The 20,398-nt window shown below is 37.7% G+C and overlaps 1 protein-coding gene across 1 annotated transcript in view; it reads left to right on the plus strand.

Annotated features, from left to right (window-relative positions):
• Positions 1 to 20,398, plus strand: part of STARD9 (StAR related lipid transfer domain containing 9) — a 119,530-nt gene that overhangs the window by 76,924 nt on the left and 22,208 nt on the right. Inside the window, exons 17-23 of the mRNA XM_042790852.1 lie at positions 1,706 to 1,757; positions 2,666 to 2,803; positions 3,758 to 3,840; positions 4,869 to 4,972; positions 7,220 to 7,267; positions 14,440 to 14,630; positions 18,974 to 19,457. Of these exons, the coding sequence (XP_042646786.1) occupies positions 1,706 to 1,757; positions 2,666 to 2,803; positions 3,758 to 3,840; positions 4,869 to 4,972; positions 7,220 to 7,267; positions 14,440 to 14,630; positions 18,974 to 19,457 (1,100 nt within the window). The remainder of the gene's footprint in view (positions 1 to 1,705; positions 1,758 to 2,665; positions 2,804 to 3,757; positions 3,841 to 4,868; positions 4,973 to 7,219; positions 7,268 to 14,439; positions 14,631 to 18,973; positions 19,458 to 20,398) is intronic.

The following is a 20,398-nucleotide window of genomic DNA, read 5'->3' on the forward strand; positions in this document are numbered from 1 at the left end:
ACTTTCTTTGTATTGCATCTCTACCCTTGCTCTCAGCTGCAATTTTTAGTTGTACTTACCCAGAATCACTCCACTAACTGGGGTACTGTTGTGAATTTCGTGAGCCAATACTGCTGTAATGTACTTTCCTGAATTGAATTGTATTATCACAGTTATTTCAGCACACTGGAAAGAAGTTTCTTTTGGAATTACAGTAACTATTTCTTTTCTTAGCCAAGAAGGTAGTTGATAAAGAGGTCATTTAGGAGTTGGTTTACTTCTCATTGTCTAAAACACATGTTGCTAACTCACTTGATAGTGTGAGTCAAAGGCCATATGGATCATAAGTTTTCTACAAATTGTGACCAAGCCAGATGAATATTTTGTGGTGGAGTCCACTGAACATTAAGCTGACATATAACTTGATAATTACTCCAAAGCAGGGACACTGGGCACAATCCAGTTTTCAGCCTCTCCAGCAAGGGAGTCTCAGGAAGGTTTGTAGCAGAGGCCTCTGTTGGTTCAGATAGCTGAGCTCTGTGAGGAACTGAATGATAATCAATCCCTTTCCATCCAATGCACAAAACCCTTGTGATTTACCCATAATTACACATAACACCATCATCTTACAGTAATGCACAGCTTCCCTTTTCCCAGTCTTCAGGCTCCAGATTACTACTTCTTGCTTCATCTTTAAATCTAGGTTATAATGTGCTTGGAGCAGAAAGCATATTCAGTTTATTCTAATTAGAATGCAAAAATCAATCAGTTTAATGACCATAATTAATTTTAATATGACTGAAAGAGTTGGCACTAAAGTTGTTTTAGAGTTCATTCACACATCAATTTACTATAATCAAGTATAGTGTCTGTTCTGAGCTGGGAAATGATCTTGCTTTGTTTTCTTAAGGAAAAAGATAGAACCGGTAATGGAACATACTAGACAGGTGGTAAATATATTGCTTTTTTTGGTAGTTTTTTCTCATAGTACTGATTAAATTACTCTGTTTTACTGATATTTGCATTGTACCATAAGAATACTGTCCCACTTCCATCACTGGCCCGTAATATGGTTTGATTCAGCTTGTTCTGGAGGCTTTTGTTCCAAGGCAGGTATTTTCTTTGAAATTATTGAATCTTTTAAGTTTGGGAACTTGCCCATATACCATAATCTCCTAGAAGACATTTAATAAATGTCATTTAAGTTTTGGAAAAAAGTTCTCCTTTAGTAGTTAGTTGGACAAATTCATAATCTATGACAAAGTTCCCTTAAATAGAAATTCTGTTACTTTTATATCTGAAAAACCTAGTTAAGAGAATAATCATTTTGCAGCTTCTTTCTTCCTGCATGGATATTTATAAGAATTATCTAATTTCTGCAAACAACAAGTCTCACTGTAAAAGTTAAAAGCATCAGAACATGTGTTCATGTTCAAAATGCTTATCTCGGGCACAGTCCAAAAATCATCCACTGAGGGCTACCTCATCTGCTGGAGTCATAATAGGAGAAGCGGACATAGCTGCGGGATAAGAAGTAATTGCACTGCTATGGGGCACAGCAGGCTGAAGTATTATGAAGTAGTAGATAGAGTTTGCTGTAAACAATTTGGTCATTCAGAGGTGATTTATTTCAAGCATTTGCTAAGATGCTGTACCAAAGATTTTTTTTAAATGTAATATATTATCCACTTTCAGTAACCAACTTTTTAGTTTTTTCTTGTTTTAGGAAGGAACAACCAAAATTGGAAGAAGTGATTCAGACCAAGATCAAGATATTGGTAAGAGAATGATGTTACTAATTATTTGATGATATGGTCAGGTTAAACCAATAGTTTTACATCTGTTGTGTTATAACTAGGTAATGTTTCTGTTTGCCAGCTTTCTTTATGGGAGAAGGGTAATAGAAGAGAATAATTAAGTCGGATAAAATCTTTCAGTTACTTCTTGGTTTTGTTTAAGAGGTCAAAGACGGTCTTGACCACATTGAGATTTCAGAATTTTCTTCCCACTTGTGAAGTGCTGCACTACTGCTCAAAAATGTCTTCATCTAACATCCAAATCTTGGTATGTTCTATCCTAAACTTGTGGCACAAGTGGTCATGAGACATTGAAAATGCTTTTCAACTCTACTTGGGCAGAGTATTTTAGATAAAAAAGCCAAATTATTCAGAAGATTTTTTATTTCATTTAATTTCTGCTTTTAATTTTAACAGTCAATCTCAAGAGCTACAAAGTATGAGAGAGAGTTGAAACATTATACTGAAATTGGAAACTTTGCGGTATCTCAGCTTTCATTAGTTCTGCTAAATTTGATTAAGTTTGATGATTTTCTGTCAGTAGCTTAGTAGAATATAAACAATTAATGCTATAATAGCAATACGAAAATTCAGCACAAAAGAAGAATTTGCACATCAGCTGACAAATCAGAGTGTATAGTTTTCCAGAACCAGAAAAACTTTAAAATAGCAATCTCGCTACTTTGTATCAAGTAAGTTTTTCTGTATTGGGTACTTGGCTAGCAGTCAGAGGTGACAACTTAATCTGCTTGCTCTGCACATCACACAGTTCTCTGAGGTATGAAGTATGCAGCCATAGTGTCAAACAGTGCGTGGTACTTCGTTCTGAGGAAAGTAGTGCAAACCCAACCCCTTCAGCAGGTGAGATAAAACAAATCTATACATTCTAGTTTTGCAGGGACGGTGGATTGAAAGGGATCATTGTATGATCGACAACAACTGTGGGATTGTGACACTGCGGCCAGTTCAGGGCGCACGCTGCACTGTGAATGGGTGTGAAGTCACTGGATCGTGTCGTCTGTCACAAGGTAAGGCTTGCTTTTTCTGTGAATGATGCATTATAATCAACTTACCTCTGGAGTTTGGAGACAAGGATTTATGGAACTCATGCAGATCTAAGAAATATATCTCTGTCTCCTACTGCTGCATATCACAACAAGGTTTAATCCATGGCTAGAGCTTCCAAAGTGGGACAAATAAATTAAGTACCCTACAGAAAGTGAAACGAAGACATAGGTGACAATATTAAGGCCCCTTTTGGCAGCTATAGTCTGTAGCCTTCAGAAAAGGGAAGATGTGTAGTCAGAGGCACTATTATGGAAAGTAGTGGAGACTGGCTCTAAACCAGTTGACCACGGGTAGGGTTTTTTGGAAATTATGTAATATGGTTGAAATGACCTTCAACTTTCACACAGTATGTTTTGGTGGGCAGGGTACTAGGCACTGAGTCACAGGCTGTGGTGAATGAACTCAGATGAAAGGGATCAGACTCCCATATTTTCAGGTTGCTTAAAATAAATAAATAAATAAATAAATAAATAAATAAATAAATAAATAAAAACAGTCCGGTTTCTGGGAACTTGTGGTAGTCTGTATTTGTAAAAAGATAGTGTAAAAACAAGTTTCCAGCAGTGCATTAGTTACGTTTTTGATATGAAGTCACAGTGATCTTTAGTATGAACAGGGAATTTACTGTTTATGTTAAGTTTGCAGAGATCTCCAAGATTAGTTTGCTTGGATGCTGTCATTACAGAATGGTAACTTTTCTGTTCCATAGTGGCAAATTCTAAAAATAGTTCTCTGTTGTGTGACGGTCAGAAAGCTGTTGGTCAGAACAGTTTGGGATTTTTAGCATACTATTCTGTAATAGTTAATATATGCTGTAGTCTGTATGCCAGAGTTAAGAAACTGACAACGTTTTAGTGACCAACTGTTTGATGAATTATGTGTCTCTAGATTTCTAATTATTTTTTTTTTCACAGGGGCCCTTGTTGTCCTTGGCAAGTCTCATAAATTTAGATTCAATCACCCAGCAGAAGCTGCTATCTTAAGACAAAGAAGATCAGTAAGTTCTAACACTGTATTTTTGTCTCTTAGTTCGTCATTGATTTTCCTAATTATTTTCCCTCTTAAAAGCAAGCCTGATATAATATTTCTTCTCATCATCATATTCCCTTGCTTCATTTCCTCCATCTAATGGTCTGTAATGACAGTAAACCTTTTGTGGCAGGACGGTAGCATTTCTTTCAGATGTGCTTAGCAAAAGATGATGCAGATCCCTTGAATAATTTAGTGTTTCCTATTTATAGTCATTACTACAGTAGCATTGAGCCAGAAAGGCAGAATGCCACAGTGAAAAGAGTAGTTAAGATTTTTCCACATTTGATAATTTTACGAATTGTTTTCGTTCTCTGTCATGTCACCATCCCGAATGAGATATACTAGAAGAAGTGGAATATTTCTGGGATTAAGTTCTTGAGTATTGTTGACTCTGAAAGCACTTAATTGTTACATACATCAGAAATAGATAAAACATTTCTTGGTATGTTAATCTCAGGAACTAACTACTGCAAGATACTATTTGGTCAGCTAGTTCAATAATGTTTCAGAAAAATTTGATAATTCTTAAAATGACTGGCATGTGTAACTAAAAAAACCTAGCTCAGAGAATGTAAATTCTTTGGTTTAGGACATAACCATATTACCAACTGATACTGGCAAGAATCTACCTTTTAAAGTGGATTTTCACATAGTAACATTTTATACTTTCTGCTCAACTGTCCTTTTGTACTCACTTCTGTCATTGAAATAAGGGGCTTAACTTCCATTTGTTTTCGCTCTTAATTTCTTGATTAATGAAACATGCAGTACATTAAAACAGAGCTACAAGAAGTGCACTCAGTAACAAATACTTGGCAATTTTGCAAATTGTCAAAGACTAAGCAGAAGTGTAAATGAGATTATAAACTCACACGGGAGGTATTATGCAGCACTGCACACAGTAGTTAGCAATGGTGGTATTAATGGTAACTTGGAAGTTCCTGAGTTGCTATGATATTGCTTCTTCCTGTTCTCGTGTTGCCTGTTCTGTAGATTAATGAAAACCCACCGGTTCTCAGCTGTGGAACTTTGGACTCGCTCAACTTGGATGGAAGTTGCACCCATTCTCCTCACTATATCTTTTCTTCTCTTGACAAGTAAGTTTAAAAAACCCAAACAAACAAACAAAAAAAAACAAACAAACAAACGATTTCTCATGTGGGATAATGTCTGAAACCAGGGCTTGGTTTGGTCAAAACTAAGTTGTATATAGAGTAGGTTCCATCATGTTCTCAAGTGATCAAATAAAAGTGTCTGAGAAAATTAATTGGCCAACAGATTAATATACAGTGTTATGATATTCAAGAAACAAACTTGAAAAGTTATTTATTGATGCACAATGAAGAAAATGCCTCATATGAGTGTGTCAGCCTTAAATCAATTCACTTGCACACCTGCATTAGAGCTGTTTTGATTTATGAGCTAATCTATAATTTTTATAATAGTAAAATTACAAAAATGCCCAGAATGGACTTTTCTAGATATGATTTAGCCAAGGTAACTATTACCAATTCAGTTCCCCAACTGATTTGTTGTAGAAGTCAGGTTTGTTTATTCAGGTTTGTTTATTCATAAATTCCCTTTAGATCAAGGCTTCGTTGAGCCTTTCAACTCAAAAAGCCATTGTGATTCTTTTTTTAAAAAACTGAACATTAAATAAGGCATAGGCTGCTTCCAAAATGTTGAAGAACTGATCATACTCAGTGTCTAGTGTATGCTTTTCATGTCAGAGTCTTTCAGAAAAGGGAAAGGATTGGTGTAATGAAGACAGTGTTTAATATGTATGAGGAGAGTTAAGATACCTCCTGTGTTTCAGTTCATAACATTAAAAACAGAATATCACAGAATTAAATGTAATTGAGTTCTTTCTCTTTTTTAATTCCTCTCAGCTTGGCACATTCAATTGACCTGTTAAAGGCAAGAAACAGCCATCTTCTCATTCATATCTGTTGATAGTTCTGCTTCTTGCTAGAGTGTTTTTGGTGTGGTAACACAATGGGAATCTTTTATCTCTTTCTAGAGGAAGTATCTCGTCTTTATGAGCATAAAATATTATCTCTGTTTTGGACATCTCTTCATACTTCTAGTCAAGTGGCTTGCTTTCCACCTTGGAATAGTGTGTTTTCTGTGTGTTCTCTTTAATGTGTCTAATCTCTGCATTTGCGTTCCATTTGCTGCAGTGATACATTTGTGTACAAAATGTATTTCATTTTGTTTCTTTATTGAGGTACGTTTCACACATCACCGCTGTTATTTTCTTTGTAAAAATTGCAAAGCATTTAAATATAAGGGTTTGTCTAATGATCTTCAAAAGTAGATACCAGGTTGCTCTTTACATGAGTGTGAATGTCAGACATGGAGCTTTTGACACAGAAATTTGTTGATGGTCCTAGAAAAACCTGCAGGAGTCCCAAAGCATTGTGAACAGTTTAGCACAGAATCGCACTTGGTTTTCTCCCGTTTAACTGACAAAACTGAAGAACATTTCTGATTGATATATTTTTTTTCCAGACCACGTTCAGATAGCAAATTTGTTTCTGCTGATCAATTATTTAATCATTTGGACAGTACTCTGCATATTATACTGCTTAGCATCATCCTCATATTTACCTAGAGTGTTTCAAGTTGTTATTTCAGTGAAAATGTAAAGCATTATAGAATTGCATTCACTTGATTTTTATGAATGTTAATCTCTTACAGGAATAAGCTATAAACTATTTCTAATATTAGTTGGTTTTCACTTTACATAATCCAGTGGTCTTTTTTTCTTTTTGAATAGTTTTTTGACAAAGGTAAGCTGAATTGGTCCATTCAGCCTTCCTTTACAGTAACCAGTAAGCCTGTGTTTCTGTCCAGACAAGTAGTTTTGCTCATGGAGAGGGTTATGATTGAGACATCTAGCCAAATATCTAGAATATAAGAATAAAATGAGATAAATGTGGTCTCAAATTTCCAGCTTTCGTGAAGAGAAGTCAATGTCAAGTACTGGAAGTTGTGTCTGAGGTACTTTGCAAACAGTAATACAGGACTAAGTGGCCTACACAGAGTGCTTATTTGCTCACCAGTAAAAAGCCCACCTAGTTCAAGGTCTTGTCTGTCAGAAATAGATCCTTAGAGGAAAACACAGGAACAGGGAAAGCTATATGTGTCTGTCTGTCTCTCACCCTTTATCTCCCCCCTCACACTTGGTAGTTCTTGATGCTCTCCAAGCTGCTAGCAATCTGCATCTTAGAGTCTTCCTGTACTGAAAATTACAGTAACATTTCTGTGTATAATAGGCTTCAGTGAAGTTTTCTTGCCTTCTTTTTGAACATCATTATGATTTCCTATTTTTATTTTTACAGTCAAAAATGTAGAAACTGTAAAGAAAACAAATTTTCTTCTGAACTAAGGTAAGACTATTAATATGTCTAAATCATGCTGAATTTTTTGGCCCTTCTAGCTTTGTTGCTCTTCTGTGCTACACTGATTTCCTCCAGAAGCGATGTAAACTAGGCTTCAAGCTTTAATTAGATATCATCATATTGCAACAAGAATCTCTACATGCAGCTGAGTTATAGGCAAATCTCTGCAACAGTGTTCGCTCTCCATACTTGGTCTTGTGCAAATGATTTGCACCTTTGTTGCAGGTGTAATCTATGTTTTAAAGCCATGACTAGAGTGGTGTTCATGCTGAAGTTGCCACCAAATTACAGTATATAAGAATCCTAAAATATATTACATTTTATATCAGTAAAAGGTACTTGAAATTTGAAAATATTGTAGTAGGTATATTGAATGTTCCTTGGACAAAGTAGCTTCCCCTCTGGTGAGAAGAAAATGGCTTTATGGAAGAGTCAGGAAAAAAAATCCTAGCACAGAACATGATTCATTCATGCAAAAAAACACAGCAGCAGCACACAAAAACCATTCAGAAATTGTTGGGCTTCCATGGGTTTAAGTACTCTTTAATCAGAAACTGATGGTACTTTGCTTTCTTTTTTATTTCAGAATATGTGAACATATATATCATGGTAATGATTACTTTGTCTTATCTCCCATGCTTGTCAGTATGATGACATTTTTCTCATCTGCTTTTCATGAGTTGAATTACCAGTTCAACCTCTAATTGTATGTTAAAATGAGAGAGAAAACAGATTTCTACCATTGCACCCAAATATTAAAGATTTAAGCATGAAACTTTTCTTGAAAAGGGGTGTGATTCATTGTACTCTTGGCTGCTTGCTTGTACACCCTTCTCAGTGGAGCCCCAGCACTTCGAACTTCTGATACTTGTTGTCAGCCAGCAAACACACAGGCGGCTTGTGACTGGCATCAGACATGTGCTGGCATCACCACAGATAAGCAGATAATGAAGTTCTTGCTGCTGTCATCGCCTCAATAACTTACTGCATATAAATGCAAACCCTGATTTTGTTCTTTAGCTGATTTGAAAAAAAACAGGAGTTGTTACATTAGAGTCCAGCGCTATAGCAGTACACTGAATTAATTTTAGCTGCTTGGAACATGTGTAAGCTTTCTTCCCTGGAAAATACCAACATTATTAAACCAGAAAAAAAAAAAATCTTATAAGAATGTGTGAAATTCTACTGAACTGGAAAGGAAACCGTGCCCATAGATATGGCATTTGATGCTGGAGAACAAAACACAATTACTATTCTAATGTGGTACAATTAACATGTCCAACTAATATTTGTAAAAATAATACTCTGAGTTCTTACCAACAGTTTTCATCTGAGAATTTTAAAGTGTTCTATAAATATACGGTAAGGGAATCTTTTGCATCTCTTAAAAGTTCCCTCAAATATTTTGTTTCACAGAAAAAGGCACTGTGTCAATTACAGCAACTTTACAACTTACAGCAGAATCATGTACAGTAGCTTAGCAGGCAAACTAACTGATTCTATATATAATTGAAACTGTAAGGGGAAAACCTGTGATAGATTGTAGTTCCAGCTGAACTGGAATTTATCAAGGCAGCGGTGACCTTTACTGGAGTGCGTGGCAGTGTCTTGTGCCTGTGACTCCTTGCCAAAGAGAGGCCTGCTTTAGAAGTGTGTTTAAAGGGTTGCCTTAAATAAGTCATTGCCTTACTGTTGTTTTGGGGGCTTAGGCAAAGAAAAAAATGAGGGTTTGCATGGAAAGTCTAAAAGAAAAACCCAACCAAAAAACACGCACAGGTATGCTGTTTCTGTAAGCAAACCAGCTAATCAGAAATCCAAATGATACCTCACCCGACTGTAATTTCTGTGAAGGGGATTACTCTGGGTGTACATTTCCAAAGATCCGTTATTTCTAAAGGTTCCTGACTCTGCTGGCCATTTTGACTGATTTCTGGTTCCCAGATCCTGCCAGCCACGCCCCAACTTTTGCTCTGAATTGTGAGTGGCATTGCTTTGGGAGGCTGGAGAAGGTGATAATACAAGGTCTTTGTATCTCCTTCATCGCTCTCCCCTTTGCTTTAAGGAGGAGAAGGGAGAGGCTTGAGCCTCTGCGTTAGGCAGAAGCAGATGTCTGACCTCATACTGCTGTGTGATGCTCTGAGGCCCTGCGGGGAGGGCCCTGGATTGGACACGGGTGGAGGGGGGGAGGATGGAGTGGGGGTGGAGGTGTATCAGTGAATAGGCTTGTAACCCTGACTTGTGATTGCTCTCAGTACCGGGATTTGCAAGGGTGCGAAATTCCTTGACAACATCTTTTTATTCTGCTTTATTATTAACTCTTCTTCCCCTGGAAAAAATATTTAGTAAAAGCAAAATGAGACTTGAACACTAGGCAGATAGAATGATGAAGATGCTAACTTGACAGATGTTTTCTTTGGGAAAATTGTGAAATTTCAGCTTTTAGCAACAGTGGTTATTTTCACTTTAGTTTGTCTATTTGAGCCTTAAGATTTTGTTGCAGAAGTCATTCAGCCTCACCACAGAGCTATTGCTGCCATAGTTACTGTAAAACTGCATTATGCTGTAGCAGCCGCCAGCCTCTGCATCAGCAGTAGAAGTGTTTGGGGAAGAGGGGAGGAGAATTGCACAATAGGATCCCGGAGAGCTGACGACAAAACAGGCTGGAAAAAAAAGGGGATTTATAGATGGTTCATTTAGCATGCGTCATGCAAACTTTGTGGAGAGAAAAATGAGACGGAAAAACAATCCAGCAGTATTGGTATAATATGAAATTTTTCTCAGTAATTTGTGATTGTCCTTAGTTTAAGGTTGGTGTCTTTCTGTTGTTGTAATTTTAGTAGCTGTTTTTAAAGGTTTACTTTGGAGGAGGGGTAACTGTTGACACTTATTGCTGCATTTGGTACACTTAGAAAAATCTGCATGCTTTTATGAAATTATATAGAGGGTTGCTTTTTTTAATATGCTATATGCCAGTCCCATGAAACCAAGATTTTATGTATATCTTGATACCTAGAAAAATTAAGCTTTTCGTCTTATGTTTGTCCTGTGGTTATATTATTTTCTGCCAGAACTATACTGAGCGTAGATTGCTTATGTGGGAAGGCAGGAATGCAGGCAATAGCAGAAATGGGTCTGTGCTTGCTTCCTGTATCTCATAGTATTCCTGTATTTCAGGTCTAAATTTAACAGCACATCTGATTTAAGATGTTTTACATGAAAGAATTAAGTGATTTTTGTCTACCTATTATAGAATATGGCTAAATCCTTATGTTAACTGGATTGATATTTGGTTTTAGTTTAATCATTCAAACATGCATTGCGCAAACTGATGGTTCTTTAAACCATCTATTAGGTGATTCGGTTATGAAGTGTGTGTGTGTGTGTGTGTATCTTATTTTCTTCCTGGGCCATTGTCACCTAATGTTTTAGTTTAGTTTGTCGTGTTATTTCCATAAACAGCAAGAGTGTGTTGGTGTGACATGGCATGTTTGAAGGTAGAAAGTGAGCATTCTTACTTCATGCTCATGGTTTCAGCAGTTTCTGTGAGAGATCTGCATCCCAAACCCAAATCAGCCAGTTATTTTGCTCTGAGTCAGTAGTCTGACAGCCAGAGGAAAAACATCATCTGGCATACCTGTATTATGTAAGTGGCTCTGCATGCATTTTCATTGTCTTTTTGTTCTGCTTGAGAAAACCATCTTTAAGAAGCAACTTCAAAAAAAGGTGGTTAATGTTCAATCTCCACATTCAGACCTGTCTTTATTTCTCTGCCTGGTTTTTGTTTTGTGCTGTAAAAAATTAGAAGATGAAGCAAAGAGGCACTGAAATAGCAGCAGAACTACAGTTCGTATATATACCTTCCGCAGCAGTATTTTATTACAGAAACTTTAACTTTAGAGAGAATTGTACCAACTAGCTCCATCACCGGAACAAAAGCAGCAATAATGCAATGTAATACTTCAATGGTTGCTGTGCCATGTTAGTTTTCCAAAGGTTTAAAGTGAAGTATGGGTATGTCTCTGTACTCTGCCTTTTTGGGGTGTAGCCATAGTATGGAGCTGTGATTAATAACATCAGTTTGGCCTGCACCGTGTTCTGCTCTGTGTGCAAATGCACATGCCTGTTGGAAAGGATGTTACAGTTTTATGTTAGTTCAGCAAAAAGCCATTACCACACACATGAGGGAATATGCTAGTGTTGCTGAGAACAGCAAACAACACACTTCCATGGGCATTGTTTGCTTTGCTTATTCTCTGATACTTTATAATCTATCAGGGCGTGGGGGAGGGGGGAGGTTCAGCATTGTTGGAAATTATGAGAAGAGCTTGTGACCCTCTCCCAGCTGTAAACAGATGTGTACCTAACCACCTCTGCCAGCATTGTGAGGTCTTTGGCTTGAAATGCAACACTGAGTTGTTTCATATACTTAAGTGTTCTGGGTTTGAACCGTTTGAACTCTGATAGGTTGATTTTATGGAAAGGATGGCTGACAGCTAAAAGTCGTGGTTAGGAAGAATATGAGACATTCTGGAAGAGGAATTTTATTTTATCTAGTTTTAGTCAAAAGTTGCAGAACAAGAATTCTTTGTTTGCTGTTTTACTGTCATGCTCCACTTTCCAGCCTTATTGGTAGTGATTTACTCGGTTTCCTCAGTCTTATACAGAATGGTGATAATAATGTTAAAGTAATAGAAATCAGTATGTCTGATACTTGACTTTCTGATAATTGATAACGTTAATGGATCCTCATCACTCCTCTTGCATGAAGGTAGTTTGCTTCTTTCACATGTGTCTCGGACTAAGTGACTTGCCCAAGGTCATATAATTGTCCAGTAACAGATTTAGACACACATTTTTTAACTTTCATACCACCACAGGAATCATAGCTTTTATATGTCTGTTAGCAAAACAGGTTAAAGACTACCCCATCGTCAGAGTATGTGCAGAGACTTAACATTTAGAGTTGATATTAAGGTTTATTAGTTCTAACATATCAGCAAGAAGACATCAAGGTTGTTAGGTTTAATGCATAGGCATCCAGAGGCAGTCCCTGCCCTGAAGACATTGCAATGTACATGAAAGCACAGAGGTGATATAACTGCTCCATAATCAGAGACGTTTTGTCTCGGATCAGTACTTTAACCTCCAGATTATACGGCTGCTCCATTACATTTCCCTTGGAAAATATGGAAGATCACCTGGAAGCCACATTCTGGGAAGGCCTCCCTCAGAGTTACCATTAAAACCGTGGAAGCTTTTCCTAAATTAGATGCTTCATATTTAATACTATGTTTGAAAAGTGATTCTTGTTTAGTTAACCAGTCTGGATTTAACCTCTGAGTTTGTCCCCCAGTAGTTGGTGGCATTACAAATACCTGAACAGCTGGAGACCTGTAATGGTCCCACAAGTGTTTCAGTGCTGCAGTGAAGTGTCAACTCAAACCTACCTCACCTGAATGAGAAATGAGGCATCCTACTCCTATTTCCTGGGGAGCAATTGAAGTTTATCTGAGAGGAAAAAAATTGCAAATCACAGATTGTTGGCATCTTTGTAGTCAAGCCAAGGACAAATAGATCTTGGAGCTGCCTATTGTTATAATTTGTTCCTGTGGGCCCCAAACAGACATTTAGCAGATGACAGTAGCAAAGTTTGTACTCTGATTGTTTGCACCATGCCAGACAATTGAACAGAAGATGTTTCTATTCAGTTATTTTCACCACGTTACATTTACGTAAACATTAAAAACAAACTGTTCTCCTCAGGTGAGCAAAAGAGTCACAATAATACTGTAAATTATTGAGAATCTTAATGTTCTTATGTAGTGAGGCTTTCCCACTGCTTCTTAAGTGAGATTGTGTTCCGTGTGAAGGTACTGCAGATTTGTAGACTTTGGCTGCTTAATTGTTTCATCTGTTTTGTCTGATAATCTAGCACACAGAATCAAAGTTGTTGCTGTAGAAATGGTTGCTTTGAACACATGCTTACAGTTCTAAACAGAGATGTCAAATTAATTCCTATGTAGCAAAGGTCAAATGTTCTTTTCATACAGGTGACCTTGTATTGATAATGAATTTACAAACAACGTGATGTTTTCAAAGCATTCCCTTTGAAATTATATTTTTGTTTTCTTTTGACTTTTGGGGACTCTTTAGAGTTTTGACACCTTTGCTCTCTTTAAAAGTATAATAAATACATCACTTACTTCATTAGTAAAATATATTAAATATTTTTTCCAAGACTTCAAAATTCAATTTTCTGAGATACCATATAATAATATGGTATTTAGAAACAAAAAATCAAAGCTCATATATCACCTTTATATATATATATAACTTTAATGTTAAATGTTTCTGATTATAGTGTATAGACAGGTTGAATATATATTCCTTTCAGAGAGTTAACGCATTTTGAATATTATCATGGATCATGCTAAGAATAGATATTATTTTGATTGTTACTCTGTGTGTATGTGTGCGCATGTAAAATTTTAGCACACAGTCAGGAACCAAATGTCTTGGAGGGGACTGTAAGGCAGTTTTTTTGACAGGTTATTCACTTTTGTGATCACAGTTCTGCTCCAGATATAGGAGCAGTAACCTAATATAGTTGTTGCATCCAACAGAGAATTGGGTGATCAAGTTCTTTCCTTGGTACTGCCAGAGACTGTCTGTGTAATCTCAGCAATACCTGTAACCCTTTCTAGGTTGGGGATTTTTGATTTGAAAACAAAGAAGAATGCTTGTCATTTCTGTAAAGCACTTTGAGTACTTAGATGACAAATATCCTATATAGTGGTTATAAAATTTTATAACATACAAACGACCCCCCTCCCAAATTTCATTTTTGGAAGATCTTCAGCAAAATGAAAAAATATGATGTTTTTTAAATCTTTTTTTGCTATTATCTTTCTGGTGATGGAATTTTCTGCTTCACAATGAAAGCTTTCACGTTTGCTGGCATTTATGATACTTACAGGATTGTAGCCTGCTGTGACAGGCATGTACACAGACACTTACCATCATGAGTTTTTGTCATAATGCACCCTTCTTGAACAAAACAGTATCTTGAATGTTGTCTGTCTTTAGTAAGATGACTTGTTTTATTGCAAATGTTTGGTATCCGTTTCTGGTTTTAAATTCACTGTCAACATTTCTAACAGCAGAGAAATAGATGCTGTGCATGAAGAATACAAGCAGAAACTGAGAGACCAGGAAGCTTTCCACAGAAAACAAATTCAACAGCAGCAGCTCTATGTTGAGGATTTAAAGCAGCAGATCCTGAGAGGACAGATCAAAGCTGAGCAGGAACTAGAAAATGACCAAGCACTGATCAACCAACAGATCCAAGAAAGTGGGTACCTGCCACTTCCCCTCTCTCGCTTCCATTATTGCATTCTTTCGTCCTCTTCTTGTTTTTGTCCTAGTTATGTTTTATACTAGGGTGGAACTTCTGTTATGGCTTATTACTAGTTTTCTCTTACAATTGCCTTTCCCTTGAGAACAGTTACTGAGTTTTGATTAACAGGACTAAAGGGCCTCCTTCGCAGTGCACCAGTAGCACTGTTTAATTAGCTCTGCAGGTCACTGCTGGGAGAGACAGCACCAGCTCCTTGTTGTGGCACTGTACTCCCCTGTGGCACTGAGCCTCTTGTCCCCCAAGCTGCTCCCTGCAGTTTTGCTCTGCTTGTATCAGTAGTGCAACTCTGCCACGTTGCAGTGTAGACAGAGTCTGCTACTGTGTTTGAAGTTTTTCTCGGGATATACCTGTGCTTCATCCAGTGAGTTGTTCTGGGAGATTGAAACTGTGGTAGCTCCTCTCATAAGCTTTCAGGGGAAACTGCTCTAACAACGGGAGGTGATGGGAACCAAGCAGTGCTTCCAAGGCAGGTGACGTGTGTCAGTGGAGGTGCTCTCTTTACACATTTCATTGACGATGTCACCTGTAACAATATAGACCATTGTCATGTGCTTTTAATGAATTTCACTCATTAGGAAAAAATAGGGCCATGACAAGAGCATGGCTCAAACTGAATTTTCTGTGGTTGCTATGTGAGTTTTAAATAATGAAAACAAAGAAAACACATCTGAGAAGTAGGTGGGACACTGAAGTTCAGAGCTAAAATCCCAGCCCCAGGTATAAGGGAATGAGAGTTTCACTGGCTTTTATAGAGTCAATATTTCCACACACCCCTGCCATTTAATACATTTTGCTTCATACTATAAAGATATTCTGTAGTAGGAACTGAAATGGGACAAAGTAAGACTAAAAATAAGATGTGGGGCTTATTTACCCTAACGATGATTAATTAGTGGTATTGCATTCTCGACTGATGAATTTGTTTTAAATTAAAACTGGATTTAAAAAAGAAGCATGCTTTGGTTCAAATAGGAGTTATTTCTAGGAAGTTCTACCATGTTATGCAAGAGTACTAAAGGCTAGATCAGTGATCAGGTTTTGAATGGCAAATAGTTAAGTCAGAAGGCGGAGCCACAGTGTATTTGGAGAGATGTTTTTTAGTGTCAGTGGCTCCTGGCCCCCAGAGGTGCTGCTTTGCATGCAGGCAGATATATCCAGCATAGATGTCTTGGTAGGCTTGGGCTGCCCCTTAATGAGTTAATAGACGGATTTGGGAATATTTTTAACCTTGAGACATTTTTGACCACTGAAATTGGGTGGTTACAGTGTTCTCTAGTTTGTCTTGAAATTAATGATTTTATCCAGGTTTCTTGATAAGAAAAGAGTGCTTATTACAAAGGCACCATTCCCACCTGGCAAAATCTGCTATTGGTTCCCAGAAGAAGAAAACTTCTGTGAATTTTTGGAAGCTTCTCAGACCCAAACTTGTGCAGTCTGCTATCTTTTAATTAGGCCAGCCACAATGAAGAGATTAAAAGGAAATTGTGGTGATGGGAGATAGCAGAAATGGATTTAGGACGTGTAGATAGTACAGAAAACCAGGAGAGTTCCCCCAAAATATCTTTATTTCATGGTTCTGTAGACTTGTTTTCTGCTTCCACCTAGTTCTGTTGGTTTTGCTGTGTTTATGCAAAGCTTACCCAGGGAGGTAGTTTTTGCCAGCCAAATACAATTCTTCACTTGGCAACACACCAAAGTTCTCCACCTTTTCTGCACCCCCAGTGTGTCAGGTCCTGACCAAGGCAAGTTTGTGAGCAGAGATTAATTAGCATTTTAGAGCTTGCAGTTCTGTTGCTTATCTGCCAAATATTCTGCTTGCTAAAAACATGCTAAAGAGGACAGATCTGGAAATAAAGAGTTGAGAAAAAAAGCTTTGTATGTGAAAGTTAAAAATGTTATTAAGAAAAAGTTAACTAATGACTAAAATGCTTCCCTTTTACCATAGAGTAACCATAGTTAAAATTCCTACTTCTATGCATGTGCTGTGTGTAGAGCTGCCAACATAAACAGAACAGGAGACTCATTGTGGTAGGCATTACTAATGAAGTATGTCTAACAAGATCATTAGTCACCAAGCAAGTGATGCTGACAATGCCTATGCACTAATGATTTCTTAAATTAGGGAAACTTCCACAGCCCAGAATTCTTCTCTTGCAGCTCAGCTGTGCAGAGCTGGGGGTAGCCCTTGTTCATGACATCAGACTTAAATACCTCTTAACTCCTAATCCCCTGAATAAGCAACAAAATGTTGCTTATTCAGTAGAGGACTGCAGATGGGAGGTAAGCCTAGCCAAAAAAATATTACTGCTAGTAAGACAGAAGGGCTCTGAAAAGCTTTGGTCCTTTGAGAAATGCTCTACTTGTCAAGGACCCTGGCCTGTGATTTTTGCATTGCTTTTTCAGCTAAGGATATTTTTTTTGTTTGCTTTGTGCAGCTGAATATGTGTGTGTTTATAACAGCATAAAAATGAACAAACTCTGCTTCATTAAGACATGTCCAAGCCATCAGACACAATCTGGTAGTAGTGATCTCAACAATCCCTTCTTTTGGTTGTTACAGTTCATCATAGCTCGGATTGAAGCCAGTGCACTCTGACAAACCTCCACGCACATCATCTACATAAAATAAAGTAGACTTCCATCCAGGGTTAAAAACTAATCAACCTGGTGTTCTGTGTTCTCTACTGCTTCCCCATTAACTGCAAAGATCAGGTTCTGAATATTTAGAGAAGACTGTGTAAGCAGAGGTAACATTTTTATTATCAAGTTAGGTTAATCAGTTGATTTGTGAGCATATTTAGTATTCATTAAATATGGGGGATATTAACAACAGCAGAGAAGCTAACTGTCTTTGTGGAGTGGTGCTTTTATGAAAAACATATGTTGACTGGTGGTCCGTTCTTTGAATGATATTCATCCTGATAGCTAAAGGTTGTGTTGGCTTCACTGCATCCTTGCCATGAGAGTATTTGATTTATTTCAAGTACATTACATGTTAAAATGCTCATGTACAAGATATGTGGGCTCTTATCATGTTGTTTTGGCAAGTGATTGTTGGAGCAGCCATAGTTGCAACAGGTAGTAGTACATTTATGGTTGTTGCTCTACCTTGGTCTGGTGCCACACAGGGTTTGTGTTGCTTGGGAAGTTTCAGTCTGATGGTTTTGGAGAGGCTGGCAGAACTGTCCAGCAGGTACCTATACCGTGGCTTTTCAGTAGCCTTGTCTTCAACCCACTTTGAAGGTTCATGCCCTATCCACAGGACTGTCCCCGCAAACAGGGCACAGCCCAACTGGGGCGTAGAGAGGTCTAACCTTCAGGCTTGCTGAACTTATCACTGATAAGGGTGAGCCCAAAAACTGCCATTTTCTGCGCTAAGGAAAGTTCTTTAATGTGACTCTGGGCTCCCTCATTTTCAGCATGCTTTGGTAAGTGAGAGAAAAGAGTTTGCAGGTGTTTTTTGTTGGCTCAGTCAAGTTAAAGAGGAAAGGATAGGAGCAGAAGGCACAGAAAAATGTTTGGTTTAGAATAGTTGTAAGACACTCAAATGCTGTTTTGAGATTTCACGAACATTTTATGATTGCACAAATGCTTTATTTTTTACTTGAAATGTAGGAATTTATTAGCCAAAGGCTCATTAGTGTGTTCAGGACATTCTGTTAGCTGCATTAACACAGGGATTCTGTTTAGCTCTGTACAACTTTCTCTTCTAGTTCCCTTTTTAACTCTGCTCCTAATGCACATATATTCATTCCCTAAGTAACCCATACAAAATTTAACATATGACTTAAGAATAATTAAAGCAGAATTAGTAGCATATTTCACAGTAAAAAGGTAATTAACTCATACTTCACTACGGTGAATATGTACCCTATGTCTGAAAAGTGCACAGAATTTAACTCAGGCCTTTTAATGTTTCCACTGTATTTTAACGACAAAACCGAGGTGACATTTGAGTGTAATCTTTGACAAATTGAAATGTGTTCTACTTTTTGCTTACAAACAAGATCTTATCCACCAGTCTCCTCAGCTGTAATCAACCAAGCTCCTGCTTATATCTTGCAATTGTTACCCTGATGGAGAAGCTTTCCGTTACTAATAAAGCGCAGCAACGATACACTTTTCTCCAAATGGTTTGTCAAGACTTTGCCCTACATCCATAGAAATTCCGTTCTCAAATGAGCTCTCAAGGCTGATTAAATTAAGAAACAAGATAGTAATGAACAATGTTTTTTCCTATGATTTTTACTTTCTTTCAATCACTATTTTGTTTACAGACCAGCAGTGGCTTATAAATGAGAATAAACGACTGGCTGCCCTTCAGCAACAGCAGAGGGAGTTTGCAGTACAAACAGAGTCTACGCTGTATGCAGAGGCTGAGGTGCAGAGTACCATTGGGCTGGAGATCTGCCCTTCACTGCTGCAGCAGAACAAGAAGAGATTGGTGCTTCTGGAGCTCTTGCAAAGGTACTCCTTAAAAAAGGCAGAAAGAAATATAAGACGGAAAAAGGTTAAATTCCAGCTAGAAAGGATAGTCAAGAAGCAGAAGTTGTTGGAAGCCAAACAAAATCTAGAACAGCTGGAAGCTCACTGCTGGCTCAATGAAGAGCGTGTGAATCAATCCCAAGTCCTAAACGAAAATAGTGCTGTACAGTCGTCTTCAGATCACCAGTTGCAAAAGAGAAGGAAGTCATTGGTTTCGAGTTCCTTGCAGCACAGGCAGCATTCATTCTGTAACCCACATCTGCCCCAGGTACCCAGGTAAGTTGACATCTGCCAATTCCTCTGCGCTTTCAAAGATAATTTAAATTCAAGGTATTTTTAGAGGCCACCTATAATCCAGAATGCCTTTCAGTGTATTGAAACAATCCCAAAACTTGCAATATCAGTGAATTTACTATGTTGTATGTCACAACAGAGCTGCTTGTCCTTTTTCCTCAGATCTGTACAGTGCATTCCCTGCTTAGATCTTTGACATGGTCTTTCTCACTGTTTTTCACATTCCCCACTCAAGCCTTTCTGCACTTTCTACCTCTTTGTGAATGCTTTCCAGAACTGGATTAACTCTTGTTCTTACCTTAATCAAACTGTTGGTAAATACTAATTTCTGCATCATTTTATCTTGATTAGTGTCAGACTCTTCCTTCAGAATATTTGTATCATTGGGGTGATTGTGGATTGGACTTTTAAGCTGGCCAGCCTTTCTCAAGCTAAATAAACATAGAATCATAGAATTATAGTCACAGATTAGTTTGGGTTGGAAGGGACCTTAAAGATCATCTAGTTCCAACTGCCCTGCCATGGACAAGAACACCTTCCACTAGACTGGGTTGCTCAAAGCCACGTCCAACCTGGCCTCTGTACAAAGCTAAGAAGTTGGGGTGCTAGAGTGTCTATCACAGCATGGTCCCGGAGGCAGGAAGTAGCTGAACTCTGCCAAGTGGATTTCTGTGACTTAGAACCATCCTTTATTTTTAACTAATATTTGCAGATACTTGAGCCTACAGAGGCTAAATACCAATCTATACCTCATAGCATCAAGCTATTCCTTTGTGTTGCAGAACATATTTCAGGATATGGTTACTGACAGAATTTTTTTGTTGCTTCATGTATTGTTACTTTTAACTACAAGACATTACTGATGTGGAAGCGTTGTTAAGTACGTTATTCAAGCAAGGACTGGCCTTTATTTCTTCTTTATT

The sequence above is a fragment of the Tyto alba genome, unplaced genomic scaffold (assembly GCF_018691265.1).
Source record: "Tyto alba isolate M040663 unplaced genomic scaffold, T.alba_DEE_v4.0 Super-Scaffold_18, whole genome shotgun sequence".
Taxonomy (NCBI): Eukaryota; Metazoa; Chordata; class Aves; order Strigiformes; family Tytonidae; genus Tyto; species Tyto alba.